This window comes from Chelon labrosus (genome assembly GCF_963514085.1).
Source record: "Chelon labrosus genome assembly, chromosome: 5".
NCBI lineage: Eukaryota > Metazoa > Chordata > Actinopteri > Mugiliformes > Mugilidae > Chelon > Chelon labrosus.
In genome coordinates this window covers 7,453,850-7,467,060 of record NC_140341.1, presented here as the reverse complement: position 1 = coordinate 7,467,060, position 13,211 = coordinate 7,453,850, and the positions used below count along the sequence as shown (strand labels likewise).

The 13,211-nt window shown below is 43.6% G+C and overlaps 1 protein-coding gene across 1 annotated transcript; it reads left to right on the top strand.

Annotated features, from left to right (window-relative positions):
• Nucleotides 1-4,996: 4,996 nt before the first annotated feature.
• Nucleotides 4,997-8,688, top strand: LOC311487663 (putative ribonuclease ZC3H12C; the record flags this gene model as incomplete). The annotated part of the gene is made up of 5 exons (XM_084544017.1): nt 4,997-5,775; nt 6,006-6,145; nt 6,248-6,482; nt 6,991-7,097; nt 7,223-8,688. Exons 1-5 carry the CDS (start codon nt 5,018-5,020, stop codon nt 8,686-8,688), a joined length of 2,706 nt encoding a protein of 901 aa, XP_084400143.1. The 5' UTR covers nt 4,997-5,017.
• Between the last annotated feature and the right edge of the window lie 4,523 nt (nt 8,689-13,211).

Here is a 13,211-nt window from a genome sequence, read left to right as displayed (position 1 = left end):
AGTGTCTCTTTTTATTGGTGGAGAGGTGGAGGATTGGTGTGTGTACAGAACAAGCTTTGGTGAAGACAGGAAAGTGTGCCTGCGGTCAGACTTCTGCATTCGTATTGGTCAACGGGCCGGCTTGGTGTCTAAGAGGGGCTGGTAGATGCTTTACACTCCATCTGTTGTCAGTCACACTGCTACAACCTGCAGCTTCAGGACACCGCACTCTGCGCCTCAACCAAAAAAAAGGAGAACTTAAACACTGATCACCTAGGACTGCTGCTAAAACTCAACCAGGAAACTCATTTGGCTCAGCCTTCTCTTGGATTGACAGCTTTATTTTGTAGTGGATACTAAAATTTTGCTTCTTTTTTTTTTCCTCTCTCCTTTATAAAAGGAATTGCGCCATACTTCTGGGCTTACTTTACCAACACGGTTATTGGGAAATTCCCCCTTTAGTTTTTCTGGCTTTGAGCTGTGCTGCTGAAATGACCAAAGGTAGCATATCAGGAGAGAAATCATAGGAGTTGTTGCCTTTTTCTCTGCTGCCTTGACGATTCTCTTGGAGCTGCGTGGTAAGTGTTGTTGTTGTTTGTTTTCTTGTCCGTGTGGCTCTGGTTTGCATACATTTAGTTAACTGAAAACACCGTTGTTATTCTTTGTAGAGTATTTGTCCACTGCATTTAACTGTATTACCCTAAAATATTTTGTTTGTATATAGGACCAGTGCCAATCGTATGTGGTACAATGCTGCAACCTTGAGGTTTAAAGAGTTGTGATGACGGTGTTCTTTTGTCATTTATGAGTCTTTTACATGCTTAAAGTTAAAAAACAATGTTTAAACATGCCATGTACCAATATTTGACGAAGATTCTTTTTTTAGACTGACTTTGGAAGGTTTAGCGTAGATAAACAGCAAAGAATTTGTGTACGAGTGTAATTCAGACAAAGAGGAGGAAGGTTTCATGTGGTTTCTAACTCTTTGGGGATTTCTCGGGGTTCCCCTAAAACACGATGAAGGGTTTAATTTCACACCTCAGCTCGTACAAACCCGTTCTATATATTTATATACATATCGATGAGAGCGGAATAATGCTTGCGGTCTCACCACTATAACTTCCAATATGATGGCACTGTGAGAGTCTGCGCAACTCAGAGGTGAAAGTAAGGACTGCTCCCCCACACCCATCCTCCCCCTCCTCCCCCGCGAGAATACGCACATGACAGAAAGTGGTGATATGTATCACCAAGGATGAATCTGGACACCACCAGTTGCAGGAGAGGAGCAGGGGAGGGTGGAGGAGGAGGATGCTTTCAGGGAGGTCCCCTGTGGCTTCAGCCGGCATCTGTTACCCCCCTCCCTCGCCCATATACAACCCCCCCCCCCAACTCTCTGCACCCTCTTTGTCCCCCCCTCCTCCACTCCCAGCCGGTCGCTGGCGTGGCAGACTGGCTCACTGCCGGGCTCAGCCGGCAAATGGCAGCCGTGCGGTGGCCCTGAGGGACTGGTCAGGGTCTGACCTCGGGAGAACCCATCGCTCCATGCACCCCCAAGGGGGCTAACCCTGGATCATGACACACACACATAGGGCAGAGGCAGTGCAGGCAGGCAGGCTGGGTCACTGTGGAGGAGGTTGCAGCATCTGCTCACTATGGAAGGACCAAAAGCCAGCTTCTTACAAAACTCACAGAATGTAGACTTGAGTTTGAGAATTTCTCAATTAAGGGATGTGATGTACAATTTAAACCAAACAACTCCAGATGAATCAATTTGCTAATGAATGAAGATATGAGTATAGTTTTGTTTTAAAAAAAATCAAGATGAATACATCTCACTGTGACTGAGGGCAGAAAAATTAATTAAAACACACTGTCGGTGCAACTTATACTGTACTACATCTATGTTAGAAATCACTGATTCATAACAGCGGAATTACAAGAATGTAATCTATTTTAGACGTGCAGAGGATGGAATAAATCAAGAACATAATTGTCGTGTCATAGCAAAATTTCCATATCCTAAAAATACAAATAGCTCTTCCGATGCAGCTGTAAATCACGTCATATATATAATTTGACATCTGACATGTTTTGTAACTCACAACTGGTTTTAACAGAACTTCTATGCATTAGTGTGCGTCCGCTGAATGTGATCGATAAACTTTCCCGGGAGTTTTTAGTCGCAGGACGTGCCCAATCAGCACGATCGTCGCCAGTTTGAAACACTAACCGCAATCGGGTTCATCTCCAGGGAAATGTTCAATGAGTCAGACTTTAACTGAAAGCTTTTCATCTTCTAAAGCTCCAACTGCGATATTAACTGCAAATTCTGGATATTATATGCAGCCAATAGGCATTTTAAATGAAGGGATTAGCATCAAAAGACAAATTCAGTGTTTCACGGAAGGAAAACTCATCTGATTAGTAACATAGGCAATGAAAATCTTTAATTTGTTGCATAGTTCTTAATGTAAAAAACACTTTTTATCTTCACACAACACAATTTATCTTCTTCTCATTTACTGGAGTTCTTTATTACCTTTTCTCTGCATCTAAACTAAATTCTTAATCCTATTTTAATTTTTCTTTTTTACACTTCTTAACCTCACAGTCTTGGTAAAGGTCAGACTGACAGCTCCGACCACAAACATGACTTAACAGCCTCCGTGTAGGTTGCTCATGTACACTTGCTGTGTCACCGTCATATTTCTGCTGACTCTTCAAAAGGATCCGTCTGGCAACTCGCGCCTCAGGCCCCGGTCTGGCTGCTGCATTACCAGGCGCGTTTGTGCATGTGTGTCGGAGGGGGTGAACGAGTTTAAAAAAAAAAAAAAAGAAGAAAAAAAAAAACCCCAGCCTCCGTCTGTGCACACTGCTCGGGCATTGAGAACAATACTCCCGTCACAGGGGGACAGATTGGGTGGCAGCTGCATTGTGAAGGACGGCAAGCCAGACACACTTCTTCCCCCCACCCCTTGATACACGCAAACTCACTCTCACTCCTTCCTTTTGTGCCTCCTTTGTTGTTGGCGGACTAAATTATTCCAGCTCTCTTGTGGCATTCAGGATGACAAACAGCGGCGCGGCAGCTTAGACATCGGGGGTCGGGACATTAAGGGGCCCCTGCTTTCCGGTGCTTTAGCCGGCGATGCAAGAGACTCCTCATTAGAATTGTTTCTAAAATAAAACCGCACATATGCATGCATACAGTGTCCAAAATTAACTCTTTGGTGTTAGCTTGCAGAGACTGGTGCGTACAAATAAGTCTGCAGAAGTGCCGTTTTAGTCCAAATTAAAGCTAAAAATCCTAAAATTACCCTCACTGGGTGGAATACACCCACATGTTTCAATGCTGCATTGCCGTTCGGTGTGGCACGAAGCAAAGCTGAAAATAACCAAGACATTCAAAAATGATTCTCACAGCCCTTAGGAGTCCTTTGATGCAGTGGAAGTACCCTACGTGGGTATTTCCACACATAAACAACCGTCCACACACAAACACGCGGCGACTGAAGCGAGCCCACGGCCACTCCGTCCGCATCGCACCACAGCAGGTTGCACCCAGTTGCCGTATGACTGGGCTTTAACTGACAGTTGCTTTGTGTCATGTTTTGACCAAAAACACAAGCAGAGGCAACCGGAAAAACTACCCTTGCGCTCGATTTAATAAATACGTGCAGCAAGACTAAAATAATAAAGATTAAAAGATTAAAAGAGAACTTCTACAGGAACTTAAAGTGAAGCTATGTCAGTGTGGGTGCTTTATGTGGGCGTTTATTAAGGGTGTGACCTTAATACACGACACATGTTGTTGTTTTAAAGGGGTCACTAAGCAATTTAGCATCACAACAGAGCGCCCTTTGTTTCAACCGATCCTCGGACCCCTGCAGAGCTGCAGAGGGCCAACAGAGAGGGGAGAAACATACAGAACACAGGCTACGTGGATGATTGGGGGCTTAAATCATTCATTAATCCCTACGTGATTTCAGTAATAGTCTAATTTTAAATGCAGTGTTGCATCGTGTCACAATAAAAGTCGTTCACTATTTAAATTGTTATATATATATATTATAAATGTATTGCATCTTGTATTTATTGTTTGATTAATGTGATAGAGGAAGTTTGGAGAGATATTCTGGTGGTAGTTTATTATCTAAATTACCACTAGATAATATGGTTAACACTGGCCATTCCTTATAATAATCCATATTTATACAGAACATATTCATTTTCATCTAATCCATCCATTGTTGCACATGTGTCCAGAGCAACTGAGCCAAACTATGTGCAAAATTGTTTCATTATTTAAGTTTTATTCAGCAATTGCAAATCTTAAGAAGGCTTAGGGGAATGCAATTAAGAATCTGTGCATCTGTTGCTCGTCTTTGTCAAAAATACATTGCCAGCTTTAGCTTGAAGTCAGCGAATATAGACAGAGTCTGTGTGTTGAGCTCAAATTTGTCATACAAGCTACAAAAATGATGCAAGTTCTGACACAAGCCTAAAAAGCTCATAGGACTCTGTGTCTAATCCTCCATGTCTCATTCCTGCAGCGTTATTGGCCGTGGCGTTTTTCAAAATAAACATCTACATATATATGTTTTGTTTCACATGCCCTTAGCTCAGGTGCTCGGGAGTTTTGCCTCTAGTGTAACTGATGTTTCTCTGACAAAAGAGCTTGCTGCAGCTAAAATGCAAATCAGTAGAAGTTGGACAGAAGGCAAAAGGGCTCTATTTCCTTGTTTGCTCCTTAAACATCAAACATCCTGGTATATGCTATTCTTGGCAAATTTTTGGTTCACTTTGTAGACACACATCACATAGTAAAACCACGGTTAACTGACCGCTGTTTTCTAATCATACAAATTAACTGAAGCTTTAAATTTCAGGAATCTAACCACTTACTTTCTGTTTTCCTTCAAGTTTCCAACTCGGGACCAGTCAGTGAGAAGCTAAGTATCATTAGTAGCGGTGGGGTTATTCAGGTGCCTGTGAGGTCACAGAGGACCCAGATCTGGATGTATGAGACGGCTTCATGGGCCTGAAGGACCATCTGGAGGATGGGACAGGCCACATCCTCAGTCTGGGGCTGGATCTGGACTACCTCCATGTGGAAGGAGCTGAGCGGCAAGCTGGAGCGAGCCTCGGGACGTCCGCTGGGAAGATAATTAGAACCGATGCCCAAAGCAACAGCAGTAACAGCACTGGTAGTAGTAGTAGTAACACTAGTTTTAGCACTCTATCAAGCTACAGCAGCAGTAGCAGCTGCAGTAACTTCTCGGAGGAGAGCGCCATATCTGACAGTGAAGATGAACGGCTCCAAACTGGGTCTGAAGCTAAAAACCACAGAGAATCCTCCTCAGTCTGTCAGCCAGTCAGGCTGGACCTGGCACCCAATCGATCCCCTGGAGAACCCGCACAGCCAGAAACATCACCCAACACCGACCCCATCACCGACTGCCGCACGAAGGTGGAGTTTGCTCTCAAGCTAGGCTACTCTGAGGAGCTAGTGCTGCTGGTCCTGAGGAAACTGGGCCCAGACGCACTTATCAATGACATTCTGGGAGAGCTGGTCAAACTGGGAACCAAGACAGAGATGGAGCAGCAAGGAGGTCCGGCTGTCTCCCAATCTCCCTCTTCCTCGTTGTCTTCCTCTTTGACCTGCTCCTCCTTGTCCACCTCATCCTCCAACTCCTCTCTGGACTCCTGTCGTATGCTGTGTCAGTCCCAGCTGCTGGACGACAAAGAAAACCTTCGGCCTGTCGTCGTTGACGGGAGCAACGTAGCCATGAGGTGAGGAAGAGGAGCGTTTGGGAACACTGGGTTTTTGCACACAACATGAATCAAAAAGGTCTGCTGTATAGTGAGGCTTGTAAAAGAGGTATACAGCTCACGTTATCAACATAGGACAAAGGCAGCAACTGCAAAAACAGTTATTAAAATGCAACAATAATTTTTATAGTCAATAAAAAGTAGAGGTATATTCATGTGATTCATGTGATTTTGTTTTTCTGTCCGTGCAGTCATGGAAATAAGGAAGTCTTCTCATGCCAAGGCATCCAGCTGGCGGTTGATTGGTTCTTGGACCATGGTCACCGTGACATCACTGTTTTCGTGCCAGCCTGGAGGAAGGAGCAGTCGCGACCTGATGCTCTTATCACAGGTAACGACTACAGTAATGGTTTAAAGGAGGGATCTTCTGATCTTGTTCAATACCGAACAGAACATTCATCCCGCTCCACTGTGTCACTTCTCCTTCGATCAGATCAAGAGATCTTACGGCGGCTGGAGAAGGAGAAGATCCTGGTTTTCACTCCGTCCCGGCGCGTGCAGGGCCGTCGGGTGGTTTGCTACGACGACCGATTCATCGTCAAACTGGCCTACGAGTCGGACGGAATAATCGTCTCCAATGACAACTACCGCGACCTGGCCAACGAGAAGCCGGAGTGGAAGAAGTTCATTGACGAACGCCTGCTGATGTACTCCTTTGTGAACGACAAGTAAGCAACTCAGGCCTGCTGAATGAAATGGAACCAATGAGAATGGACGAGCCAACAACTGTGGTATTGTCTTTTCAAGCACTGGAAAATATTAACTCCAGCTCTTTTGTGGCAATATTTATTTCCCTCAAGCATTACCAAAGGATGGATTAGTCATCAAGTTGTTTGCAGAATACAACATTTTGAAGGGGAATTCTTTTAGGACTTCCTAGTTGCTTGTTCCTAATTTCCTCATTGCCCTTCTTTTGATCTTCACTACTTCCCTCATCCTTTGCTCCACTCCACATCATTGTGCACACTAGAGAAAGATAAAGAAAGTAATCTGTTGCTGCAGGAATGCTTTGGCATGCCAAATATGTTCCTAAACTTAATATCCAAATGCATGAACGTTCATTAACCAGCATGTTGTCTGTCATTTAATAATATAATATCATTACATTTGTGGCATTTGTGGGGACTTCAAGACTCTAATTTGGATCTAATTTGAATGCATCAACTGTGTGTTTAGATTCATGCCACCCGATGACCCACTGGGACGCCACGGGCCAAGTCTGGAGAACTTTCTGCGGAAGAGGCCTGTCGTTCCTGAACACAGGAAGCAGCCATGTCCTTATGGTAATACATGTACATGTGGTTTACTTTGCATGCTAGAGAGGATGACTACTCTAGTGGAGTTAGATAATAGGTGTTATAATTCATATCCCAGAACATCAATAAGAACTGTTTTTCTCTTCCAACAGGGAAGAAGTGCACATATGGCCACAAGTGTAAGTTTTACCACCCTGAGAGGGGCAGCCAGCCCCAGCGTGCCGTGGCTGATGAGCTCCGAGCCAGTGCCAAAACTTCATCAGTCACTTCCAGAGGCCTGCTGGAGCACGCCCTGATGGTGAAGAGCCAAAGTGCTGATCAATCAGAAGGAATGGTTGAGGGAGCGGGAAACAAGCAGCCGGTCCACATCCCTCAGACTGCCTTCGCCGACCTCATGGAGGACAGACTCAGGGTTCATTCCAAAGTGGAGGGGCGTAGGGGGAGCAATAGCAGCAGCAGCAGCAGCTGTAGTGGCAGCACTGTAGGCCATCCTGCTCCAGGTGGACCTCCTTCGTCGGGACGTCTGGACCGATGGGAGCTCCCCGGGGGAAGTGCTGGAGCCAGGGTTGCTGGAGTCTTAGGATCAAGTCAGGCTGAGGCCTACCACAGATGTGAGTCTCCAGAGGTGGGCTACAGCTCCCTTATAAAATCCTACTCAAGCCTCAGTCTTGTGGTGCCACAGACTCCGGAATGCTTATTTCCAGCTGATCTCCGAGCAGGTTCACTACTGTCGGACTGCAGCAGTGAAGGCAGCGTCAGCTCAGACTCTTTCTCCCCTGACCCTGTCCTAGACGACAGCCCCAAGTGTCACCACCACCACCACCATCACTATTCTGGTCAGTACACCCACCTCCCAAGCCGTGTCTCTCCTGGACTGGGGCAGCGGTCTCCTCGCGGCTATTCCGTTCCTCAAGGACTACGGAGACAACTTGGATTTGGTGCGGAAGACCTTCCATCTTCTGTTGCCTCTCAGGCATCTCCACATCCTTTCCAGACACCTCCAGCCTACGTCCCGCGCCAGCATCAGCATCCTTTACTGGCAAGTTTTCCGGGGGAATTACAGCCACGTCCACCACCTCCAATCCCAACCACTACTCGCCCCCAGTCTCAAAGCTCTGCCCTCAGCCACAATTTGATGGGCTCCCTTTGGCAGGATTGCGGGCTTCAGGACTCCCGAATGTACAAGGATTCACCACTTCACTCTAGAAACTACTCTGCACTAAACCAACAACCTCAGCCTCAGGCAAACTGGGATCCAAATTATCAGCATTCCCCTAAGCCTTGCTACGACCTGTTCTCTTATAAGAGTCTTCCAGGAGTCCATGGCAAACCTTGGCACTCTCTTTGGGGCCAGCCGGTTCATTCATCACCCCGCGGCCTTTCAGCATCAAGTCTCCCGACACTCCCACAGCAGTCGCAGCTGCCTCCAGCGCCTCAGCGCCAGGAGCCTCCTGGCTTGGGTCGATACCAGGACCTCAGGGAGCAGGTGTTTGTCAACTTGTGCGGCATCTTCCCTCCGGATCTGGTGAGGATGGTGATGAACAGGAACCCCCACGTGACGGACGCTCAGGAGCTTGCCGCTGCAATTTTGTTGGAAAAATTGCAGCACGGATCTTGAATACAGACAGAAGATGAAGTTGAATCTTCACCTTTACCCGGCTCACTACTGCAGTGCAGGTTTATCCCTTGCGATCATCTTAATAATTAAAGTCAGGTCGGACAACAAACCAAATGCACAAGATACGAGACTCGTTGAGCAGTCACGGCTGCTAAAACTGCAAATTTTTTAATTGTCATCCCATTACTTGTAATGGTATTATTTTGTAAAGGGAAATTCCAAAATTGCCATATTTTTCTATAAGTACGCCTGCTATTTCAGCACTTAAGATGAGGAATGGTTGGGTTTTAATTTGCCTTTTTTAGAGTGGTTGAGTCAAGACGCCAGAGTGCTTAAGCAACTTTAAATGTGTTTGGATGGTGACAGTGTTGTTCATTTTGTATTAATTTATTTGTTACATTATAAGTTATTTAAATACTTTTAAAATTATTGTTTTTTTGGCACTTTTTGTTATTGTTGTTTTAGTTTTTTTTTGGCAATCATATCATGGTATGAGTATAGCTACGGTTTGTGCCATCCATCTAAGGGGAAATATCTCTTGCTTACGTGACAACAAAAAGAATATAATCAATCCTACAATTTCTTTCCCACCGCTGTTTTAACGCTCTGATTAGCTCAACAAAGGGTTTTCTTTACGAGCTGACAGGTGGCGGATCAGTTGTTGTGAGATTTTGTGGATTTCCCCCAACAGGGAAGTGAAACTCAAACGGCGCCCACAAAAGGAGATAGCAAAAAGTCCACTTGAAAACCCCAAACTGTTGTTGGCGTTTGAATTAAGAGTTATTTCCTCTGTCAGGATAGCCCTGTCAGCTGACTTCACGGTTCATCAGCTGATTGTTTCTTCTTTTTTTTTAAACACACACTCTCCTTTTTCTTTAAACCATATCATTATTCTAAATTATACCACAGTGGCAGCTCAGAGCATGGTCACCTGAAATGTTTAGATGGAATGAAGATAGTTGGTATTATTATTATTTTTTTAATTTAAAACTATGTGTTAATTTATTACCTTTGATGTGTGTGAATGTCTGCAGTGCACAAGAGACGCTGGGTCTCCTTTGTTGGTGGCATCACCTCTAGAGAAGGGTTATCCCTAGAGCTCTCTGTACCCTTCCTGTTAAATGTACAAAGATCCACTAGTTTGCAGTGCAAGTTGGGAGCAGCAGTTCTACAGACTTTACTCAGGGGTAAGAGTGATCTCACTGGTTGGATTAAAACCGTTAGTGGTTTGGTAAGTAGAAGAAAAAGTGCAAAAAATATCACCAGTTTCCGTTTCTCAGCTACTTTCATCATTATCATGAATCAGTTCATCATTAGAACCATGAAATAACCAGCAGTGATCATTACAGTTAATTCTAAATTCCTTCTCCCCTTACAGTTGTTCTTTTTTTAAATGCTGTGCGTGTTCTCTTTATGAAACTCACTTTGAGTTGCATCGTGTCGAATGTGGAGGTACATTTTTTTTTTTACCTCCACAGGTGGGGCTATTTTAACGCCCCCGAGGAGCGGTTCGTAAAAACTAAAAATAATTTCTACATTCCAGAAGACGCCTCGCTTTGTTGATACAAATTGTATCCTATGAACTTCAGAGATCATTGTTTTATATGAAAAGAAAAAAAAATATTTAAACAGAAATACATTGAATATTTTGTGGCGTGATTGTGTCACTTTTTAGGCTTTTTATTTTTAATGTGGGGGGTTTTATTCCCTTCTTTTTCAAGTGCAGTAAAGAGAAATGTCTCAAGTGCACTTTTTGGAGACGGTTATAGTTTATATTGTCAGTAAACTGAAAGCTGTGGTACTGCTGTGTAGCTCCATTTGTGAAACCTGGTTATGTAGAAGCTGAAGCATATGGGAGAGAAAATGATCAGGGACAAATTTGACTTGTTCTCTTGAGACGGATTTAGCCTCAACACACTCCCCCTCAAGAGGGCAAAGCAACCAGAGCCAAAATCAGTCAGTTAAGAGCCACAACAGCAAAAAAATTAGTTAATGAGTTCTCAAATTTGGGCTCCATGCTCGCTGAGGTCTCTTTCAGACCTTGTATTAAATCCGTAATGAGCAATCCAATGGCAAGTGGCTTCAAGTACAGCTGTGAACGCACCCAGGACATAGTTGAGATTTTATCACATTCGAAGATGGTCTGGTACGCTTGATGACACATTCTTTCACCAGTGTGAACACATGATGCGTCCTGGGTCACGTTGAGGACATGCTCTTACATAGGTGGAGTTATGAAAGATTATTTGAAAAGACAAAAGCACTGGGCTATTCATTAGTAATTTGAGCATTTTTTTATTTTTAAATTTGGTTTTTGTACCTGTTAACTAATTAAATAACTACGTTTCCTGTGACACTGAGGCTCTTGACGTGTTCAAAACCTCACCTATCAACTGTCTTTTTCACACCACTTGTAGAGTACATGAGGTGTTCTCCAGCCTGTCAGTCTGGCACCGTGTGCCACTGTTTGGGGGTTTGCACCCTACAGTTTTATTAAACAAACCTCTAAAGCTGTTGCAGATATTACCTATATAGTGTATGAGTGCAAAGACTATTTTTCTATAACCATGTACTTTTCAAATTGCTATTTTTTTAAATCTCATGTGACTTTTATCCACAAGGAGAGATTGTTGTCGGTGTTGCTGACTGAGGGTGTGAAATTATTGCGAACACAATTTTGTGTACGGATTTCTTCACGAATGTTACTTGACAAAGTGAGTTCAGACTGAACGCCAAACAAATTTCTGCTTTGCATTATTTATGCAGACTTAGGTGTTACTGCGTACAGCTGCTAGGAACATACGCACCTGACATAATGTTTAAAGGACCAGCGTGTAAGATAAAGGGACATCTAGTGGTGAGTTTGCAGACTGCAAGCAACTAACCTCCCTTTCCAAGCCCATAGGAGGAACCTACCACCACTTCAGCTCAAGTGCAAAATACCCAACAACACAAGCCAAAACCTTTACTGCCAGTTCCTTAATACCGTTATCCTAAAATCACCACTTAATTATTTTGTAATTTCAACATGATAAAAGGTTGTTTCCTCAGTCATGTGACGCAGCATAAAGAGAGTCCATAAAAGGAAGGAGACTGTGGTGGTTGAGTGGGTAAAACACGAGACCTTACACCGTCACATTCAGATCAGTGCTCGTCATTTGAGGAGACAACTGGCCCGGCCTCATCTTCACAGATGAGTGCACTTCAAAATTTCCACTGCCAAGTAAGTGGAAAGTTAGAACAGGGACCCTGAAGGCTGAAATTAAGAGTAATCAAATCAGTTCTCCATATCCTGAGAAATCATCTTCTCAAGAGATAAATTATGAAAAAAAACAAAAAAAAAAAAAACAGCTTTGTTATCTGAAGGTAATAGCTATAGTTTGTTCGTTCTGGGCTAAGGTGGAAGTGGCTACAGGCGTTTCTTGGATTTAAGTAAGTGGAGTCATCTTCTGAAAATCCTCTTTTCATCCAAGTTTGGGGTCAAGTACAGATCACTGAAATCAAGAACAAAACAGATTTTGCTGACTGAGCACATCAGCCATCAATTTAGGCAAGACAAGCCTTAACCATGGCGTATAATTTTGCTCACAGTTCATTCTTCATACTCACCTTCACACTCATTTAAGTACTGCAGCATGTAAAAACATATCAGCTTCAGTTGGGCCCATTATGGTGATAGTTCTGTTTGTTCTCAAAGTTCCAGCTCGACACGCTTAGCACCAAGTTATTTGCTTTGGCTTCGGGTCCGAACACACCTTTTGAGAATTTATCGACAGATGTTCATTCGTCTGTTATTCGGCTAGAATGACCTCCAGATCCTGCGTGTATGTTTATTTTACTAATTAGGAGATTTTGTAAAATGCAAACAGCATTTATTGACACCTTTACTTCTAACGTGCTTTAATACAGCTTCATTTCTGCTACAAAGTGAAGTCACTGCCGCCTCTTGAGAGACCAAAGCCTAGTTTAAAAAAAAAAAAAACAAAGAAAAAAAAAGGCTGTTCATTGCTTTCAAGTGTTTTCCTTTGCTCAGGCCAATGGTGGTTGTATTAAACCAAAATAAAAAGATTATAGTGTTTGACCATTGCTGCTGTTTCACTGTGTCCTGTCTGCAAATGATGTTATTTCTCCAAAAGACGGTGCAGGGCTGCATGCCAAAACCCCCGAAACAACTGTTTGATTAATACCAATTAGGCCAGGGAAACCTATTTTACTTCTTTAGCGTAACAAAAGGTACTGCTGGGACCCACATTTGAAAATAAGATGTACCCAGTCTAAATATATGATCCATTCTAGAGAAAAAGAAGAAGAAAGGAATTAACGCTAGATCCAAGAGACTGTCTGTTTGGTTTGTTCCTCAAATTGGTTTTACACGCATGTCACATCGCAGGAGTTTTCTTCAAATATTTGTGCAACTCCACTAAAGCTTTAGGCACTGAAACCCAAAATAAAAGCATTAAAAACAAACCTACACAATATGGAAAACTTGGGCCAAATGAGAGAAGCCGACTTCTTGTTCTTCT